General features: G+C 39.7%; 1 protein-coding gene across 7 annotated transcripts in view; it reads left to right on the top strand.

Moving 5' to 3' along the window:
* Positions 1-22,610, top strand: part of GANC (glucosidase alpha, neutral C) — a 71,369-nt gene that overhangs the window by 4,628 nt on the left and 44,131 nt on the right. For all 7 annotated transcript variants that reach the window (XR_001296160.2, XR_001918692.1, XR_001296161.2 and 4 more), the window contains exons 4-7: positions 120-228; positions 10,508-10,635; positions 15,121-15,303; positions 21,146-21,194. Coding sequence is in view for 3 of the 7 variants with exons in the window: in XM_005685532.3 (XP_005685589.2) it covers positions 120-228; positions 10,508-10,635; positions 15,121-15,303; positions 21,146-21,194 (469 nt within the window). In the remaining 4 variants the exon portion in view is untranslated. The remainder of the gene's footprint in view (positions 1-119; positions 229-10,507; positions 10,636-15,120; positions 15,304-21,145; positions 21,195-22,610) is intronic.

Here is a 22,610-nt window from a genome sequence, read left to right as displayed (position 1 = left end):
CCTGTGCCCAGTTCACTCATTATTGAACTGAAATCTTAATAACTTCCACATGGTAATATAGTCTTTTGGAGGCTGAGTCACAAATCATTCTCAGGCATCTGTATACTTCCTATCTGCAGGCGTCAGAAACAGCTGCTCTCCAAGAAGTCTACCTATCGGGCGTTATTGGACTCAGTCACAACAGGCGAAGACAGTGCCAGGTTTCAAATCATCAATGAACCAGCAAAGGTAAGAAAAAATATTTTCTACAGAGAATTTTTTGTTTCTATATTTATTTGGGTTGAATGAAGTGAATTTCTACAAAGCCTAGTTAAACTATGTTTGCTTCAAAAATAAACTTTGTGAGAGAAGTCATGCTATCTCTTTACTATCTACACAATGTTACTTTAAAAGTAATATGGCTGTCAACATATAGATTGCCTTGTATCAGATGCCTTCTTAGATGTTTTACAAATATTATTTCCTTTTAATTAATCTTTAGAAAGTATCTAAGAGGTACATTGCATTGTCCCCAATTTTTAGATAAGGAAATTGAAGTCTAAAAGACCACCTTCCCAGAGTCATAGCTAGTAACCAGAATTTTCACCTGTGACTGTAGACTCTGTCAAGTACCTGTGCTCTTTCTATCACTGTTAACACAGTTTATACTTAAGCAAGGTCCAGGTTCAGTGAACGTCCAAACCTCATGTGAGTGAACAAGAGGAACGATGGTCTCTGCTGTTGAATAAGTCTTAAATGTTCCCCTCCCGAAGCTGCTTCACTCACAGATCACCACAGTTCTTACATACTGAAACATTAGAACAGTGTCCTAAGTGCTTTTTCTCATCTGTCGGGTTTTCACACTACTTCCCGTGGGCCAGTCACAGAGGAAGTGCTGTGGGCTGAGCTCAGAAGTGTGGCTGAGCTCACAAATAGCTGATGCGTCCAACTTGACCCTCACTTCAGATCTTTTCCCATCTTCTAAAGGTGTCTGAAGCTTCTAAGCCTCCCAGACCAATCTGGTTTAATTGGTAATTCACTGAAGAACGTAGGTAAAGACGTGTAGTCTCGGTGCCATGACAGCTTAGATAGTAACTCCATCAGCTCACTAACAAATCCCAGATCTGTGGAGCATACTGAGAAGACATCCCCACTTTCACTGCAGCATTGTGAGCAAGCTCCCTGTAGTGCTGTGTCACGTGCTGTATAGCATTACACCAAGGAATCCCCTCAGAGAAGACAGAACCAAAACTGTCCCACAACATTAGAACATTCTCTGTAACATTTGTAAGGCCTTTAACTTACCCTTCCCTTGTGGCTCAGTTGGTAAATAATCTGCCTTCAGTACAGGAGATCTGGGTTCGATCCCTGGATTGGGAAGATCCCCTGGAGAAGGAAATAGCAACCCGCGCCAGTATCCTTGCCTGGAAAATCTCATGGACACAGGAACCTGGTGGGCTGCAGTCCATGGGGTCGCAAAGAGTCGGGCACGAATGAGCAACTAACACTTACTTACTTACACTTAACTTAGCCAGTGAAGTGAAGTGGAAGTGTTAGTCACTCAGTCGTGCCCAACTCTTTGTGACCCCATGGACTATAGCCTGCCAGACTCCTCTGTGTGTGGGATTCTTCAGGCAAGAATACTGGAGTGGGTTGCCATTCCCTTCTCCAGGGGATTTTCCTGACCCAGGAATTGAACCCAGGTCTCCTGCATTGCAGGCGGATTCTTTGCTGTCTGAGCCGCCAGGGGCAGGAGGAGCAGTGGCACAGTGAGGAAGACTACTTTCCATAAGAAGTTATAGAGACTTTAGTCATTTCAAAGATGTAGAATCTTCTGACATAACTTTCTTGCCTGAATGCAAAACAGGGGCTAGAGTCACATGAGCAGTTCTGGGTTCTCTGTCACCACCCCCCCGTTCCCAACTTCCGGTTATGTAAGGATGCGTTTGTGGCAGCAGCACGCTTTGTTCGTTTCTCCTAACTACGCTGATGGGATGGTTAGCCTTTCTTCAAAACCTAGTGCTGCTTCTTATACCACTCATCTCCTTCTAGAGGAATTTTCCTCCCACCCAACTTGGCATCTGTGAGACCTTAGAGTTCATAGCTCACGGTACCCTCAAAGTCATAGTTCCTTGACTACTGATCCAAGTCTCCCAAACTTGGCATCCTTTTGTAGCCAAGTTTGAAAGCTTTTCATGGGAAAATATGGGATAGCATTAATTTATTTCCTAGAGAACCAACCACTATTTGCATGTGGTTTAACAGCCAGTACCCAGCCAGGATCCTGTATTCAGCATCAGCAGAAGCAGGTGGATCCAGGAAATCCAAGGAGTTGACAAGAGACCCTCCAGGAGTCAGTAGCCCTAATATCAGCAGCCAGGTCGCTTCCTTTAGCATTTTTCCTGTCACTTGCCCTTTTTCCTACTTGTCTCCAATACGTCTGGCCCCAGAGAGCTGCAGCTGTCCTGTGGTCAAGGCAGGAATGCCTTTCCATTCTTGGGGAGGTTCAGTCTGCTGAGTGAGTGAGTGAAGTCACTCAGTCGTGTCCGACTCTTTGCGACCCCATGGACTGTAGCCTACCAGGCTTCTCCATCCATTGGATTTTCCAGGCAAGGGTACTGGAATGGGTTGCCATTTCCTTCTCCAGGAGATCTTCCCGACCCAGGGATTGAACCCAGGTCTCCTGCATTGTAGGCAAACACTTTTACCATCTCAGCCACCAAGGAAGATTCTCAGTCTGCTGAGCACCTTAACAATCCACTGTCTAGATGACACATGCTGAGGCAGAGTATATTAAGGCACTCAGAATACCAGTATGGGCCAAAGTGCGGCTTCTCAATGCAGCTCCATACCAATGAAGTGAGTGGTGGACCCTCTCACATGGCTTCTTAGAAGACTATTGGTGAGTTTTTTTGTACACACCTCTCTTTGGATCCTGAACATAAGGGACAGTGCCGTTCAGGTCAGGTGCTAGAACCAGCGCCCACCAGATCTGTATGCCTTCAAAGAAAAAGAAGCCGTAGTCCAGGGAGACCCATGGGAGCTTAGCACAAGACAGCACGTGACGCAGAAGGGAGCTGAGGAGTCAGACAAGCAAGGGCAAGTGATCTGGGATGTCAGCAGCACGGCTCCCAAGACCAAGAACTTTGAGGACCTTGTGGAACAAACTCCACGTTCAGTTATTGGAATTAACAGGGCTGTGCAGGAAATCCACATACTCTGATCTCAGGCAAATGCATGCACGTGAATTTTTGGGGAGATCACCCTCAAATTCTGAGCTGAACTTCATTTTAATGTATTTTTAATGTCCTCCTTGTCACTTAGAATTGAGATGACTAATAGGAACTTAAGGTTTTGTACCCTCTCTGTTTGTTAGAGACAACAGAGATTCATATAGTAATTCCTAAAGTTGCCTGAACCTTGTATCCTGCTCACTGCATAGTCAGGGAGCCACCACTAGTGGTTGTTTCTGGGATGAGATGGGTGTTTCATGGGAGATTTCAATAAGGATATGGTATGGGTATAGTCTGGAGGTTTTTTAAAAAGCTGCATACATCCACTTGTTCAAAATGATAACTTTTTATTTCAGGTTCAGAGAGACAGAGCCCCAAGTCTAGGAGGATCATATTCAGCTCACAGCTGCAGTTCTCAGATTCCACTGATGAGGCAAACCCAGCCCTCTTAGTGCCTGCCTACCCCACCCCGTTAAAACTCTTAAAGCAACAGCTTTGTTGTCAATGTCTGTTGTTAATTTTTCTTCCCAATTCCCTTCCTCCAACCTGCCCTTTTATAAGCAACCAGGAGACAGAACCAAGGTTCATTTAACTTTTTTCAGCTCATACTGTCATAACACTGGGTGTCTCAACAGACATTTCTTTCTCACAGTTCTGGAGTCTGGGAAGCCCAAGATCAAGGTTCCACTCCTGGGTGCTGCCTCCTTTCTGTACAGTTGACCCTTGAACATATAGGGCTTGGTGGTGCTGACATCCCCATGCAGTGGAAAATCCAAGTATAATTTCACAGTTGGCCCTTAGTACACATAATTTTGCATCTGCAGGTTCAACCAACCAACGACCATGTGGTACTATAGTTTTGTTGTTGTTGGCTGCCCCACTCAGCATGTGGGCTCTGGGGTCTTAGTTACCTGACCAGGGATTGAACCTGCACCCCCTGCAGTGGTAGCATGAAGTTTTAACCACTGGACTGCCAGGGAAGTCCCTATAGTATTTATTATTGAAAAAAAAATCCATGTATATGCAGACTCACACAGTTCAAATCTCTGTTGCAGGGTCAACTGTATATTCACATGGTGGTGGTGGTTGTCATTCAGTTGCTTAATCATGTCCGACTCTTTGCACCTCCACGAACTGCAGCACACCGAGCTTCCCTGTCCTTCTCTATCTCCCAGAGTTTGTTCAAACTCATGTCCATTGAGTCAGTGATGCCATCCAACCATCTCGTCCTCTGTCACCTCCTTCTCCTCCTGCCCTCAATCTTTCCCAGAATCAGGATCTTTTCCAATGAGTCAGCTCTTCCCATTAGGTGGCCAAAGTATTGGAGTTTCAGCTTCAACATCAGTCCTTCCAGTGAATATTCAGGGATGATTTCCTTTAGGATTGACTGGTTTGATCTCCTTGCCATCCAAGGGATTCTCACTTCAGCACCACAGTTAGAAAGCATCAATTCTTCGGCTCTCAGCCTTCTTTATGGTCCAACTCTCACATCCATACATGACTACTGGAAAAGCCTAGCTTTGACTAAACAGACCTTTGTCGGAAAAGTGATGTCTCTGCTTTTTCATATGCTGTCTAGGTTTGTCAAAGCTTTTCTTCTAAGGAGCAAGCATCTTTTAATTCCATGGCTGGTGGAAAGAGAGCTTATTCTCTGGTCTCTTCCTATAAAGGCAGTAATCCCATCATGATTTCACCCTCATGACCTCATCAAAACCGTCACCTCCCAAGGCTTCATCTCCAAATGCCATCACATTGAGGATTAAAGTTGGCTCGGAGGTTAAAGTGTCTGCCTCCAATGCGGGAGACCCGGGTTCAATCCCTGGGTTGGGAAGATTCCCTGGAGAAGGAAATGGCAACCCACTCCAGTATTCTTGCCTGGAGAATCCCATGGATGGAGAAGCCTAGTAGGTTACAGTCCACGAGGTTGCAAAGAGTCAGACATGACTGAGCAACTTCACCTTATATGAATTGGAGGGCTGGATGAGGCAGGGGTGGGTTGGGAGAAGGGAGAAGATGACACAGTTCAGTCCTTGGCAAACATTAAGTTCCTGGGACACCATAATATTACAAAGCGAACTGAAGTGTCGCCTGTGTGTTGCTTCTAAGTCAAGACACCTGGGTCTTTAAGAAAAGCTGGTTGCAGGTTCAAATGCCTAAGTTTTCACATAGGATCTCATTTCTTATGATATAATAATCAGATATTTGACAAAGAAGCTTCCAGAAGAAAACATTAAAGGTGTTATCAGTAAAGTGTTGACTGCTTTTTTAGAACTCCTTTTTCCCTACTATTATTGATTTTTTACTTTCAGTCAAAATTTGACCTGGATTGAGAAACAGAGAATATATACTCTTGTGACATCAGAGAAGGGAAATTTATGTTGTCTTCTGAAAGTGAAAGTGAAGTCACTCAGTTGTGTCTGACTCTGTGACCCCGTGGACTATAGCCTACCAGGCTCCTCCATCCATGGGATTTTTCAGGCAAGAGTACTGGAGTGGGTTGTCTTCTGAGTATACCTAAAAAGCACTGCTGCTGCTGCTGCTGCTACTGCTAAGTCGCTTCAGTCGTGTTCGACTCTGTGCAACCCCATAGACAGCAGCCCACTAGGCTGCCCCATCCCTGGGATTCTCCAGGCAAGAACACTGGAGTGGGTTGCCATTTCCTTCTCCAATGCATGAAAGTGAAAAGTGAAAGTGAAGTTGCTCAGTCGTGTCCAACTCTTAGCAACCTCATGGCCTGCCACCTACCAGGCTCCTCCATCCTTGGGATTTTCCAGGCAAGAGTACTGGAGTGGGTTGCCATTGCCTTCTCTGTAAAAGCACTGCTAGTGAGGCTATTTGGAACCGACCTATGTCTTTTACCTACTTTATGTTGCTAATTTTTGCTCTTTTATGACATAAATGACCATTTGGCAAAATGTTTGCTTTGCAGTCTATTTGCAAATTTTCACCAGAGACAACACTTCTAGCATCTTTTTCAAGAATGCAAGGAAATCTCTGAGCACCTCCATGAAATTACCCCTTGCATCTTCATCTAAGCCTCATGAAAATGAGACTTTGCCCAACCAGCCACCTCCTCAGCTGATGAGGAACAACTGCCACTTGTTATCCAGGATTATTTCTGCAGAAATGGCCAGGAACAGGCAAAATAGTTTGGAATCTATCTAAGCAATCAGAAACATACCTGGACAGGCTAATTGTCCTTGGAGACAGGCTAATATCCAGTTTAACTTGCCAGTGTTCTCCATAGAAGATCAGTGCTTACAATAAACCAACCAGGTGCCACTGAGGAAGGAGCAATAAGTCCCCTACAGCTATTTTAATGAACTCTTAAACCATTCTCTGAATCCTGGGAGGTCTTGACCAATAGCTGGGAAAGGTCCTTGCTCACTCTTCTAGGCCTTTACGTTAGCTTTCCTTACAGTGTAGTAGAGAGACCTAGTGCTAGAGGAAAAGCAAGATCTACCCATCAAGGAGAAGTTGATGAGGTCATAATTTCCCTTGTTAATACCCACCACCATTTAAATATGTGTTCTAGGGCTCTTCTGTTAACTCAGTCACAGTCTCTACTAGTACTGGGTGAAATTTTATTTTTTTAATTTAATATAATTGTGATAAATCTGCTGCTTGAATATACAAACAAGGGTGTTTTTACCAGTGATTTTTTAATAATTTGTCTATTTTTTTCCCTTCTAACCAAAGAAATAAAAACTAGACTTATGGATTGTAAACTACCAGGTTTTATTTTTATTGAGTATGGGAGAAATAAGATAGGAAATGGGAATTTATACTCTCCAGACTACAGAGGTGAGCCTCAGTGAAAAACCAAGTAGAGACTTGTAGTACTAAAATGAACTTCCAAAATGTATTCCTTTCTCTGATAATTTATTTCACTTTCTCTGGTAGGAGAGATTTACATATCTTAAATGTTTCTAAGGGAGCAAAACCCATGCTGTCTCACCTTATTTAAAATGTTTAAAAGTTTTATGTTTCTTATTTTCCATAAATCCATCTTGCTGCAATTTTTATTGCTCTTATCTATGTTCAGTTCAGTTCAGTCGCTCAGTCGTGTCCGACTCTGCGACCCCATGAATCACAGCACGCCAGGCCTCCCTGTCCATCACCATCTCCCGGAGCTCACTCAGACTCACGTCCATCGAGTACGTAATGCCATCCAGCCATCTCATCCTCTGTCGTCCCCTTCTCCTCCTGCCCCCAATCCCTCCCAGCATCAGAGTCTTTTCCAATGAGTCAACTCTTCGTATGAGGTGGCCAAAGCACTAGAGCTTCAGTTTTAGCATCATTCCTTCCTAAGAAATCCCAAGGCTGATCTCCTTCAGAATGGACTGGTTGGATCTCCTTGCAGTCCAAGGGACTCTCAAGAGTCTTCTCCAACACCACAGTTCAAAAGCATCAATTCTTCAGCGCTCAGCCTTCTTCACAGTCCAACTCTCACATCCATACATGACCACAGGAAAAACCATAGCCTTGACTAGAATCTAACTTCTGTAACAATGTATTTTTCATCATTTTAAATCATTAATAGAGATTCAATAATTTATTTTGATATTATTTTTTTTGGATATTATTTTAAAATAAATGTCCAAACAAGTCTCTAGAGAGCAGGAATATTTAGAAATTCTCAGTGTTTTAGATAGAAGGATATAACACTCATGTCCAGACTTTTTGATGGCCAAGTTTTGGTGGAAGAATTGGGCAATAACTGGCAGTTAAGAAGCCCAAGAAAGTGGTTTGTGAACTGTCATCCACAGAGCCCTGAGGTTGCCGTGGAGGTGTCTCAGGACTCAGTGCAGGGAGGAGAGGGGGCTCAAAGGTAGAGGCTCTGAGCTTCTTTCTGCTGTCTTCAACCCAAGTAGCTTTACTTATTGGACTTCTGAGAGTCCATTACTGTTAATTTTTTTTAAGCCAGTAAACACAGATTTAAGGTCTAAGGAAATGAAGCTATGTTGATGATAATAAGGAATATGTTGATAATAAGAGATAAGAATGAACCTGGATATTAACTTTGAAAAGAGTTACCTATTGGCAAAATTGGTTTGCTTAAGTTAAAATGAAAACAAAATGGGGCTTTGACACTGATATATGTGTTTGCTTGCATAAGATCATATGGGAAAAGCAGAGTTATTGCTACTTTTTCTCATATAATTAGGATTCTTTCCTAGGTTGTAGCCTCAAGAACAGAATTCCGGAAAAGTCTCTGGTTTAAAACATAAATTTTAAAAGAAAGTTATTTTACTAAAAATTGGAGGATCTCTGAGTGCATGAACTGGATTCAATATTTGTTAATCACACATAGGCAGACAACCTGTGTGCCCTCTGCTTAGGTTGTTCTTGCCCCATTTTTGCCTATCCAGAGTCCTGCTAATTCCTGAAGGCCTGGTCAAGTCCTTCTTCCTCCAGAGAGATGCCCGAGACCCCTCTCCTTACAGTCATCAATATTCCCCTTCCTTGTCCTGGCACAGCACTGTCCTTGTCCTGTCTCAGTTCAGTTGAGTCGCTCAGTCGTGTCCGACTCTTTGCGACCCCATGAATCGCAGCCCGCCAGGCCTCCCTGTCCATCACCAACTCCCAGAGTTCACCCAAACTCAAGTGCATTGAGTCGGTGATGCCATCCAGCCATCTCATCCTCTGTCGTCCCCTTCTCCTCCTGCTCCAATCCCTCCCAGCATCAGGGTCTTTTACAATGAGTCAACTCTTTGCATGAGGTGGCCAAAGTACTGGAGTTTCAGCTTTAGCATCATTCCTTCCAAAGAACACCCAGGACTGATCTCCTTTAGAATGGACTGGTTGGATCTCCTTGCAGTCCAAGGGACTCTCAAGCGTCTTCTCCAACACCAGCGTTCAAAAGCATCAATTCTTCAGCGCTCAGCTTTCTTCACAGTCCAACTCTCACATCCATACATGACCACTGAACTTATCATAAAATATTTTATAGTTACTACATATGTCTTCCATCTCCTCTAAATTGCACTCTCCCTAAGAATTTAGCCATCCTTTTCACAGCAATCAGCACATTGCAATATTAGATTCCAAATAAATGTTAGCTGAATTAAATTTGAGAGACTAGTGGAAATATATGTCTAATTTGGGAAAGAATACATACTCTAATAGGATTTCAGTCTTACATTTGGACACATTTTCAAATCTTAGAATCCTGATGGCATACTTCAAGTAAATCAGATATACAAAAGAACATTAAGCATATAAGCAGTTTACGTATGATTGGGGGGTGGAAGAAAGGGGGAGGTATTGGTCAAAGCGTACAAACTTCTGACTATAATATGATGAATAACTTCTGGAGATTTAATGTACAGCCTATTGATTGTAGCTAATAGTACTCTATTATATACTTGAAAGTTGCTAAGAGAGTGGATCTTAAATGTTTTCACCACAAAAAGTAAATGGTAATTATGTGACTTGATGCAGATGTTAGCTAATACTATGGTGGTGATCAGTTTTGCAATTTATAAGTAACAAATCAAGGAGTTGAACAACAAACTTATACATGTCAATTGTTTCTTAATAAAGCTGGGGAAAATAATTACTGATAGCTACTGCATCATAACCCTATTTTATAATAAGAATGTCTGTAAAAGGACTCACAGCCTATTTACCACTTATACCTAATCACTCATCAGTGTCCTATCACTGCTTAAGTTCCCTGACTATTTCCTATACTCTCAAGAATCAAGGGTCCAGTAACATCATTTGAGGGATTTTATTTTGCTTTGTTTTTGGTTTTTGATGCTGATTTAATATTCTCCCAGCTTCCTATATCTTACTCGCACCACATCATACCTATTCTGCATTACCTCACACCGCCTACCCTTCTTAGCTTTTCATTTAACAGACATTATAGTAACAATACATGGGGCTTCCCAGGTGGCTCAGTGGTGAAGGATCCACCTGCCAATGCAGGAGATGAGAGTTGGATCCCTGGGTCAGGAGGGCATGGCAACCCATCCCAGTATTCTTACCTGGGAAATCCCATGGACAGAAGAGTCTGGCGGACTACAGTCCATGGGGTGGCAAATAGCTGGACGTGACTGAACAGGCATGCACGCGCACAGCCCTAGAACACGTAGGAGGTGTTTGCTTCTACTATAGGTAGAGCCAGGCAAGAACATTTATAGACTAGAAAGCCTTTTCCTTCATGATTGCCATTGTTCACCAATTAGCTTGCCCTGTAATAATGTAAACATAGTTTTCTAATTATTGTAATTTGTAGAACTGACCTAGGTAAGCTGTTGGAACTAATCTCATGTATGTGTTTCCAGGTTCCACTCCTGGCTGAAGTTTTTGGCATAGAGGGAGATATTTTCAGACTTAAAATCAATGAAGAAATACCCTTGAAACCCAGGTATGAAGTTACTGATGTCCTCACAAGCAAGCTAACCACTGTAAGGTAAGCCAAGAAACATGCTACCTGGAATATACCCTCAATATGTTCTTCTATCATACCTTGAGTAGCAGCTTTTGTATGAGTCTCATATTTTGTGTTTCAAAGATACGACCATTTGCAAAGTTAGTTTTCAGTTATTTGGGAATAAATTTATCCATTTTAACGTTATCCATTCTGTATTCTCTTCCTCTGCCATTTGACTCATCAGTACTTATTAATGAAGAGAAGCAGAGCTTCTGATCTCTTCTCTCCTCCTCACAAAGTAAAAAAATTGTCAACCAGACTCTGGGAACAAGCAGGAAAGCTATTTAATTGACTCACTCAGATGAGCAGCAGGGCTCCAGGGATTGAAGGTACTAGCTGAACTCCCAATGCTTACAGTCATTTATACAGTTAGACTGGCTCACTTTTAATTAACAGCAGTCTCAGAAGTCTAACATGTAACTTCACTTAGAGTCAGAGATAAATTAATAATAAGTTTCTAGGTGGAAAAAAAGTCTTTGGGGATTAAAGGATTTTTCATGTACCTGCAGAATCTGCCTCAGTTCTTAGCACATTTTCCTGTGATATTTTAGCTTGGTTCTGTCTGTGGGTTTGTTATTTTCTCTGTATCATTATACTAAGGGAGTATGACATTATGCCAGATGCTTTAATTTTCACTACATCATTATCATAGTTTTATGTGGATTATTTTTCCATGAAAATCTAATAAATAGTTAATAAATTATAAGGGTAAATTAATCCAGCTATGGTAAACTATCATAAACTTAAAATATATCACTGAGCCACTGCTATATGCCAAGAACTTAGGAGACACATGAGCACCCATGGCTGATTCATGTAGATGAATGGCAAAAAGCACCACAATATTGTAAAGTAATTATCCTCCAATTAGAATAAGTAAATTTTTAAAAAAGAGACTATTCTCAAGGCTTTGCAGTTTAGCAAATGAGAGTGTGTGTGTATGTGTGTGTTTCTTCTTAGTCACATTAGTTTTTACTCTCCTGGACGGTTCATTTTACTAGTAGATCTTTAACATTTTTACATCTGTGTTCATAAGTAAAATTGGTCTGTAGTTTTTTTATTTTTTTCCTGTGGTATCTTTGTCCAGGTTTTGGAGTCAGGGTGATATTAGCTTTGCGTAGTAAATATGTTATATTAATTTTAGTTTTGCTTCTATTTCAACCTCTTTCTAGAGGGCTTTTGGCTACTGTAGTAACCAGAAAGCTAAAAACTGCATTTCTCCATTTCCCAGACTCACATGTAGCTAGTTTCTGGTGTAGTTTAGGTTCCATCGAGTTATCTGGATTTCAGAACCGAGTTTCCCATTTTCCTGGTATACATTGGCAGCTATAGAATGACTCTAGAGCCACTAGTTAGGGCAGTGGTTTCTTAATCTCTGGATTGCATCTAAGATGGCATGATCCTGGAGTCCAGCCATTGCCACACTGACTTCTGTTTACCCAACTTCCTGCTTCTAGCTGAGAGAGTTCTGTTGGTCTACAGTTATGTGGTATTGTCCTAGGGGTCATACTGGGCACTCAGCCAGGAACCAGCTACTTCAAAACTTCCATGATATTGTAAACTCATAATTCCCCCATATTAAGTCATTTCCTTTTTGCTTAAAATGGCCAGAATTGTTTCCATTATCTACAGTTGAATCTTAATTGACATAATTGTTGGTATCAGAAATGAATATAAGTAACAGATCCTCAAGGATTGAAACATGAGCTTAATTAGCTGATCTAGTTGGATCTGAAGGTAGTGAGGTTTTCTGAAGGTAGTGAGGTTTTCTGAAGGTAGTGAGATTTTCATTAGACAATGCAACATTAGTGTTTGGGGCTGAATGCTACCCTCTCCCCCCATATGTTGATATGTTGAAACCCTAAGTCTTTATACCTCACAATGTGACTGTTCAGAGATAGGGCCTTTGAACAGGTAATTAAGTAACAGTAGGGTCATTAGGGTGGGCTCTGATCCAATGTGATTGATGTTCTATAAGAGGAGATGATTAGGATACAGATAACACAGAAGGATGGCCTTGTGAAGACACAGCAAGAGGATAGCCCTCTGCAAGCCAAGAAGAAAGGCCTCAGAAGAAACCAAACCTGCTGACACTTTGATCTAGGACTTCCAGCCTCCAGAATTGTGAGAAAATAAATTTCTTGTGTGTAAGCCACCTAGTCTGCGGTAGCAGCTCTAGCAAACTAGTATAACTAGCAATAAACCACAGCATTCTCTGGCAAAGTCACTTAAATTACTACTTGTGGTCACCTGAAGTCAAGTGCCTATTGAAAGTGTGGCTCTGGCAGACCAATCGGCATAGGCCGATTATCATACGAAATTCAAAATGCTGAGGTGGCCCGGTTGTTACTAATTTCACTGAAGAACTTAAAGAAAACAGTAGTTTCAGGCTTTTAAATTCTTAGCTCAAGATATTGTCAGAAACCTAATAGGTTTCTATGACCATCTTACACATCTCTTATAGAGTCCTTGTAACTATAGAGTCCTTGTAGCTGAAAGTTAGATACCAGGTTAGATTCTATGGTTTGCTGAAGTGAAGTGTAAGTTGAATTCAGAGCTTTATCAGCTCTATGAATTTAGGGCATCGACTGTGAAAAGATAGGACTCCTCAAAATTGAATAGCAACATCTGGGAAGATTTGGATAACTTTGAGTACCTAAACCTCAGAATTCCACCGAGCCTCCCAGTTCAGCTAAAGACTCACCCTCTCCTCTGATGAGGCTGGCGTCACCTTGCTGAGACACTCCATGTTGACCTCACCTGAAATATACTATGCCAGGGGATTCCAGTGCTCCCTGTGCTTCTTTCCTACCCCCTTTCACTGCCTCCAGATCCACTGTCAGAGTCAGACCCCAACATTCCCAGGGAGCCAATTACAGTCAAACCCAGGAGGTACCTAAAGAATTAGAAGATGTTATATTGGCAAAAACCTCTGAAATAGGCATGGCAATGGTTTCTAAAGGACTCCTAGACTGGAAAGAAGCAACATAATTTTAGGATCATGCTAAATTTACTGACATAAATTAGAGAATTCAGATTTGATATGCTATCTACAACAGTTGAAAGAGCTTCTAATTATTTGCTTGATTGGCTAAGTATAATCTGTAGAGTCAGCTATGGACTCTGCTGAATGAAGCTGAGATACCAGAAATTCCTTGGCACGGTGTAGAAGAAATGATTCATAGACTTAGGGAAATAGAAATGTTGAAGTGGGTATGTCACATACAGCTACCTCATCTAGCCCCTAACTCTGTTCTCCAAAGAACCCAAAAAAAACTGCCTTCACTGAGAAATATATTGGTGAGGGAACACTTGGAAAACATAGTGAGTGAATGTCTTTTCTGAGCTACAGACGATGGTGGAAACAGTACCATTAAAACAGGCTCCCTGGTTTCCGTGGAGATGATGAGACTCTAAGTAGCAAAGTCAAAGTAGCAGCATTTAGTTGTTGGAGACAAGGAGAACATGTTTCCTTAACGTGCAGCAGGGTCTGTGTGGTACTCAGAATGGCTCAACCCTCAGGGCAGTGAACAGTATGTCAGAGAGTCCATTAAACTGAAGTAGATGGGCTAAAGTCCTACTTGATAGACTAATCATAAGAATTCTATTTAGATTTGATAAACAGTGAGACACACTCTCTCAATCAATGGAATTAGTTTCTAGAACCCAAGCATCTTTCTTGAGGAGAAGGCCTAGAATCCATGGAGGAAGATTTTGCAAGGATATAATAAGATTATAACCTGTCCCTTCTAATCCTCCCTAAAGAAGCCTGTGACCATTTACCAGGGTAACTATGCACTAGAAAAAGAAATATCTAGACCTAGGGTTTTAAGTGCCGCCTCTGAGCTTACATAACTCCTGGGGGATCTAAAGCATCCCAAAAGTCTACCTGTCAATTGGGGGCTGATGGAAGTAGGTGATAAATAGATAAAAGTTTGACCTTTCCATCTCACTGTGGACTGAGTGGATAATAACCCAATCTGTGTTATTTCCTCAGTTTCTGTATGTATGGTTAGAATGAGAGAAGGAAAAGAAAAATGTTTAGTCTATGCATCAAACGGTTTTCCTAGACTGTCCAGACCAAGGTAATAATAATGGTGATGATAGCCAACATTTACTGAGCACTTACTATATGCCAGGCACTGTGTGATCTCATTTACATGTGTGGTCTCATTGAATCCTCAAAAAGCTATGTTTCTTCTCGCTTTTATCATTTCCACTTCACAGATGAGGAAACCACGAACTGGAAAAGATTAACCTGTCCAAAGTTACACACCTAGTGTATGTTAGAGCCATGTTCAATCCAGCCTTTCTGACACCAAAGCTCACACTCTGAATTATAGCTTTCCACTGCCTTGGCATGCTATGTCACATGAATATTGATTTACTAATTTGAACTGAGATTTTCACTGAGCCACATAAACTTAGAACAATTTATTTTTCTCTCCCTGCCTTGTTTTCCAGGCTGACTTCTTGCCCAGGGGATACAGGCAGTCTGGTGCTGGCAAGTGGGAAAGGAGATCTGAAGTGTCATGTCACGGCAAACCCATTCAAGGTCGACTTGGTATCTGAAGAAGAGGTTGTAATGAGCATAAACTCCCTGGGCCAATTGTACTTTGAGCAGCTGCAGATTCCTCCCAAGCAAAGGTATTTTTGCACATTACTTAATACATACAGAACTTAAAATCTAATTGTGACTATATCTCCATAGAAAATTGGTTTGCTTTATTTGTTGGAATATTCTGAGAAATTTCATCTTGTCACCTGGACAGACTAATGCAGGCTTGATGACAAAAGTTATTCCCAGACATTTGCAAAGGTGATACTCTTAACACATCCTATATTTTTGACTGATGACATTCTCTACCCTACCCCTTCTAAAAAAGGATCCTGTTAACTTGATAGATGTTAATGTGAACTAACAGAATTTCACTTTATCCCCCTTACAATAACATGAGTTACCTTAGACTTGAATAGTTGTCTAGGAATTTTCTGGAACCAACCACTTGATCAAAGCTGTTTGTGTGTGGGTCACGTGAGTTGGAAGATAGTTGTAGAAGGAGATTTTTCATCCATTTTTACCAATATTGTTTTTAAATCCTCCAGTCTGTAGTTCTATTTTTATTCAAATAATGAACATCTTACATGAATTTCAGAAAGCATTTAACACAGTGATTTTTTTCCTGACTCTCAGCTAATTTCTATTTTTAAAGTTTATTGTTAAAGTTTTTATTTTATCACAGAAATGTGTTCATTATAGGGTAAATAGAAAATATTGAAAAGAAGAAAAAATTAAAATACCCATAATCCTGCCACCCCTACTGTTAGTACCTTATGAATTTAATTCAGTTTACTTTTTTTTGACTGAAAATACCATCAGCATAACAAATCCCTGTGTGCCTGTTATTTATATTTTGTTATTTATTTATATTAAAAATATTAATTTTAAAAGCATTTTTCCTTTTAATAAACTCCTATTATTTTGTTTTAAGGGTGATTTCTAAGTTGGGCTTTTTAATAAAGCCCAGTAAAGTCTGCCTCACCATTTGTCCTTTGAGCTACCTAGTTCCATGTTTGAAAGTAATCAATGTTTCCAGTTTTCTATGTATCTTTCTAATTTATGCCTATTCAGTAAAGCTAATGTATTCTTTGTTTTTTCCTTTCCTGACACAAATGATACACATTATTCTGTACCTCCCTTTTTTTCTTTAGCAATGTGGCAGTTTCTAACTTCTTTAAAGCTGCTACACCATTTCTATTATATGGTTACACTATGATTCATTTAGTAAATCCCTACTGGTGGACTTTAAAACCATTTCTGATGTTGTTTTACAACTACTTCATGAATAACCTTGTAAGTGTGTTATTTTGCATACATGCAAATATATCCATAGACCAGTCATAGAAGTATAATTTCTGATCAAATGGTTTATACGTCTGTTGATAGATGTTTCCAAATTGCCTTCCATAGAGGTTGCGTACTAGTTTATATTTCTATCATTTTAATTTATATTTGTGTTAGGAAAATTAGATTATCTACCTAGGGGAAAAAATATAAGTTAGGGCTTAACCTCAAACCATTTAGCAAAAATGAATTCCAGGACTTTCCTGGTGGTACAATGAATAAGAGTCCACCTGCCAATACCGGGGACACAGGTTTGATCCCTGGTCCAGGAGGATTCCACATGCCGTAGAGCAACTAAGCCCATACACTGCAACTACTGAACCCATGCTCTAGAACCCATGAGCCACAGCTACTAAGCCGGTGAGCCATAACAACAGAAACCTATGCCCCTAGAGCCTGTGCTCCACAAGAGGAGAAGCCACCACAGTGAGAAGCTCACACACCACAGCAAAGAGGAGCCGCGGCTTGCTGCAGCTAGAGAAAGCCCAGGCACAGCAATGAAGATCAATTGCAGCCAAAAATTAAAAATAAATGATTAAAAAAATTAATTCCAGGTAAATAAAAATTGAACACACACACAAAAAAAATAAAAATAAGAGAAAGTATAGAATATTTTTAATTGTATTAGTGTGATAGAAACTGAAGAGCTGTAAGGAAAAAGATGGATTTGATTACTTAGAAATTTTAAACTTTATTATAGCCACAAAAACAAAATACAAACAACAGCAAGAAAAAAAACTTGAACAAAATGAAAAGGCAAGAATCTGTAATTTCCAGTTTGGCATGTGAGGAGCTCAGAAGTTGCCACAAACAAGAATGAAAAATCAAAAAATAAAATTACTCAAAATATAATATAGTCTTAAATGTAAAATCTAAGACCATAAAACTTCTAGACAACAACATCAGAAAATCTTGATGACCTTGGATTAGGCAGAGGTCTTAGATATTACACCAAAAGCATGATCCACAAAAGAAGAAATATGGTACAATGAACATAAGCAAAAGTGAAACTGCCTGCACATTCAAAGACCATATGAAGAGATATGCAAAGATAAGTCATAGACTAAGAAAAAATATTTGTAAACATATATATGATCAAGAAGTTGTATGTATAATATAGAAAGAACTCTCAAAATTTAACATGAAAATAATAGATTTAAACAGATATTTCACCAAAGATGTACAAGTGACAGATAAGCACTTGAAAAATATGTCCAATGCCATTAGTTTTTAGAGAATTGCAAATTAAACAACAGGGACATACTACCACACATCTATTAAAATGGCTAAAGTTTAACAGGACAACCATATTGTTAGAAACACGACTGGAGGGCGAGAGGCTTTGATAGACATTGACTCTTGAGCAGAGGTATTTATTTGGTACTCTGTGATTTAGCGGAACCCTGCAGAAGGGAATTCCTGCCGTTTAATTATTTATATTGCTTCTCCCCGGTGGCTCAGATGGTAAGGAACCTGCCTGTAATGCAGGAGACCCGGGTTCAGTCCCAGGGTTGGGAAGTTCCCCTGGACAAGGAAATGGCAATCCACTCCAGTATTCTTGCCTGGAGAATCCCCTGGACAGAGGAGCCTGGCAAGGCTACAGTCCATGGGGTTGCAAAGAGTCGGACACAACTGAGTGATTAACACTATACTATATTGTTAATGTCAATTGACCAAATAAAATTATGTCCTTCATAGGCAGGAGCTGATAAACTGATACTGGGCTTGGATATGTTAAAAAAAAACAGTTTTTTTTCCTATAGACAGGATGAGCTGAAACCAGGGAACAGTGAGTTTACTAGGCAGGAGAAACATGGCTATTTGAAGTAAAAAATTAATCTGCAGCATCATAATAATTACTACTGATCTATATATTCACAACAAAATAATGTCACAACATTTAATGAACAGCACCTAAAAATAGACATAGGTGGACAAAAGTTCCTTGATATAAATGGTAGCCTAGACTTAATATCCTTGTGCATCCTTGGGAGTCATTTTTGGAGACCAGATTGAGATTGTTCTCTGGCAGAATGTTGTCCCCTGTCTATTGAACTTTCATGCTGCAAGAAGAGGTAAAAGCCTTATTCCAAGTGCAGACAAACTTTGTCCTTGGGTAATATCCTAAAGGGGAAGCGTAGTTTACATGCAGTCTGGTGATCTTCTGCTGTGAAACGTGTTTAATTTGCCTTTGTCAATGTATTTGCCTGTCTTAGACACTTTGAACAAGGAAAGGAAAAATAAACAACCTCTGAACTCTGATCTTCCATTGCTTTTGTACATTCCGATTGTGAAATTGAGGGTAAGGATGTTCAAAAGCCCATGGGAAATTTATATGTCTTCAGAATATTGTGCCTATTCTAATATGATGAGCTTTTAAAACACTTTTCTTAGAACAAGAATCAATTTTTGTAATTGTATAGATACTTAGCTAATTTTGAACGCTGCTGATGGCATTACTATGTTTTTAAATCCAAAAATATATTCTTGTATGCCACATTAAGATGCTCTTTCATATAATAAAGATTTTCTTTTTTACTAACTCATTTCAAAGAGAAAGAATTTTACTTGTAAGTAAGCTGTTTTTCTCCTAAATATCACAAAACAATTCTTTTTTCCTCCAATAAATGAGAGCATTACGAGCTTTTAAAAAAGAAAAAAAATAGTAGTTTTATTAATTTCAGAAAGAGCTTACTTCAAAACAGGGGAAGTTATTAGGGATAAAGAATGATAAAGGGGTCAGTTCCCTGAGAAAACAACAGTCCTTAATGTGTATGTGCCTAACAACAGAGTATCAAATACTTAAGGCAAGAATATAGAACTGCAAAGAGAAATAGATGAATCCACTATTATACTTGGGCTTTCCTGGTGGCTCAGCTGGTAAAGAATCCGCCTGCAATGAGGGAGACCTGGGTTCGATCCCTGGGTTCGGAAGATCTCCTGGAGAAGTGAATGGCTACCCACTCCAGTATTCTGGCCTGGAGAATTCCGTGGACTGTATAGTCCATGGGGTCGCAAAGAGTCAGACATGATTGAGTGACTTTCACTCACTATTATAATTAGAGACCTTAACACTCTTCTATCAGGAATGGACAGAGCCATCAGAGAGAAAATCAACAAGGACATGCTGGTGCTAAGTCGCTTCAGTCGTGTCCGACTCTGTGCGACCCCATAGACGGCAGCCCACCAGGCTACCCCATCCCTGGGACCCAGGCAAGAACACTGGAGTGGGTTGCCATTTCCTTCTCCAGTGCATGAAAGTGAAAAGTGAAAGTGAAGTCGCTCAGTCATGTCTGACTCTTCGCAACCCCATGGACTGCAGCCCACCAGGTTGCTCTGTCCATGGGATTTTCCAGGCAAGAGTACTGGAGTGGGGTGCCATTACCTTCTCCGCAATAAGGACATATTCTAATTCAAAAGCACCATCAATCAACTGGATATAATTGACATCTATAGTCTCCTTCATACAACAACAGTAGAATACACATTCTTCTTAAACTCACATGGAACATTCACTAAGACCATATTTTGTGTCATAAAACATACCTTAAGAAATTTAAACAAATAGAAATCATACTGTGTCAGCATGATTTGCATTAATTTAATGCAATTAAACTAGAATTCAACAACAGAAAGCTGGAAAATTCCAAAATACTTGAAGATTAAACAACATGCTTCTTAGTAACACAAAGAAGAAATCTAAAAAGAAAGAAGAATATTTCAAACTAAATGAAAATTAAAATATAACTTATCAAAATTTGTGGGATGCAGCAAAAACGGTACTTAAAGTGAAATCTGTAGCATTGAATGCAAATATTAGAGAGACAGATGCGTTTGAAGAGAGGCACCGAGGAACTCCAAAGGAACAAGTATTTCCTGTTGTTTATGCTCACTAGTGGTTTCACAGTTATTCACTTTAGTGTTAGTCTTTAAACTCTGCACATACATTACATACCTTCTATATGCATGCTGTATTTTACACTAAAGAAAAGATTATTGTATAATGAGTATAAATAGATAATTTACAGAACTATAAATAACCATTTAATGTATAAAAAGGTAGTCTGCATCACTTATGGTATAAATTCAATTTGAAATGCATTATCTTTTCTAAAATTTTAGATTGGCAAAGAGTTTTAAAAAATTCATAAAATCCAGTATTGTTAAGAGTGGAAGAAATGAGCCCTCAAATACAACTAATAGAAGTTAGAATAAGTCGTCACAATCATCTAGGAAGATGGTGCATCATCTTGCTCCATACTAGGGTAATACTGCATAAGAGGAACTGTGTTTTGTCTTGCTTATGTTAGTATTATGAGCATGTATTACAATAAAAAACTGATTAATGTATTTTTAAGAGTTAACAAGAAAATTCAAATCTGTCTACATTTTTATAAGATATCAAGCTCTTGGTAATGTTCACCATTAATGTTTAATTTTGTAAACTTATTTTTATAATGATGTTATTTTTAGTAAGTTAAAGGATATAACGTATGGGGGTCTCAAAAGTTCGAAATGAAAATCTTTTATCATTGAGCAAATTGTCGGTCGTGCCATGAGTGAAACAACTTTTTTACATTACAGCAGAGCTACCAAGAAAAATGAGGAGGATGCATCCGTTGACACCACTCAGGTAATCTACAGAGAGCAATTTATCTTTTTAAAACCTTTTCCGCTATTATCATCATTATACAAGTATAATGGGTCTGTTCTCCCCTTGTACAGATGGGTAGTTGGTCAATGCTCTACTATACATAAATGGGACCTCCTGTAGGCCAGGCACTGTTCAAGGAGTTGGTGGTATATCATCAAACTAATCTAATTCCCTCATTATCATGGAGCTTATATTCTTCTACCCACATTAACCTTTTTGGACTTTAAGAACAAAGAAAAACTGTGGAAAGGTCTTCAGCAGAGATGCATGGTCTGATATCTGTGTCTAAAAGATTATTTTGTCTTAATTCTGGAGATTGGATGTTCCGGAAACCTCTTACTCCAAAGCCACATGCATCTTCAAAGGGTCTCTGACAGTAGCTATGGTCATCAGGAAGGTGAAAAACATTTCCAGTTTAATAATACAAATGCTTCTTCCTGTTGAGAACTGACTGAAACTGACCCTTAAGAAAAACTAACATGGTTATTGTGCCTTCACATCTTTGCACTAATACATTAGACCAGCTTTGGGGAGACCTCTAATCAGACAGCTTAGGCAGTGGTTTTGAGTCAAACACCCCCTTACAAGAATCTGATGAAAGCTATGAACCATCTCTGTAGAAAAAAAATTTTTTGTCATACTGTTTCAGGGAGTTCATAAACTTTAAAACCTGTCTAGACCTCAGGATGATAATCCCTGCATCAAGAATTCAGGCGTAATTTTAAAGAACCAAACACACAACACACAGACTCACTTTACAGAGGCTTTCATTATAAAGAAATAACCTAGAAACAGGAAAATAGCTCATTTTTTAAAAAGAAATGTGCTTTTTATATACACACACAATTCTTTTAAAACTTTTCATTTTACCAGAGAAAAAGAGACTTCTGTAAAGCTAGGACATTCATCACTCTAGGTCAGAAGATTGCAAACCTGAGCAATCACCATCCCAGTTGACCTCTCCACCCAGCATAGGAACACAATCAGTAGTCTGGCTAATTGGAGCTGGTGAGAGAAAGTGCTCATCTCAGCCAAAATCTTTGCTTAGAGTCTCTCAAAAGAGACCCAGGTTATTTGACTCTAAATATTTTGCTTTACCTATATAAAAACTACATTTTTCAAAGTACTTTCCCATTATTTTGGCTCTTGTAAAGATATTCATGTCAAATGGTGTGGCAGTTCCTAAACAATTAAACATAGAATTACAACATGATCCAGCAATTACATTTATGGATATATATCCAAAAGTAAAAATGGCACTCAAACAAATATTTGTATACCTATGTTCATAGCAGAATAGTATTCATAGTAGCCCAAAGGTAGAAACAATCCAGCAACCCAAGAGTCATTGACTGATGAACGCACACACAAAATGAGGTATGTACACACAAAATG

This window comes from Capra hircus, chromosome 10 (genome assembly GCF_001704415.2).
Source record: "Capra hircus breed San Clemente chromosome 10, ASM170441v1, whole genome shotgun sequence".
NCBI classification, from domain to species: domain Eukaryota; kingdom Metazoa; phylum Chordata; class Mammalia; order Artiodactyla; family Bovidae; genus Capra; species Capra hircus.
Note: the sequence above shows the minus strand (reverse complement) of the source record. Positions and strands in the feature narration are given on the sequence as shown.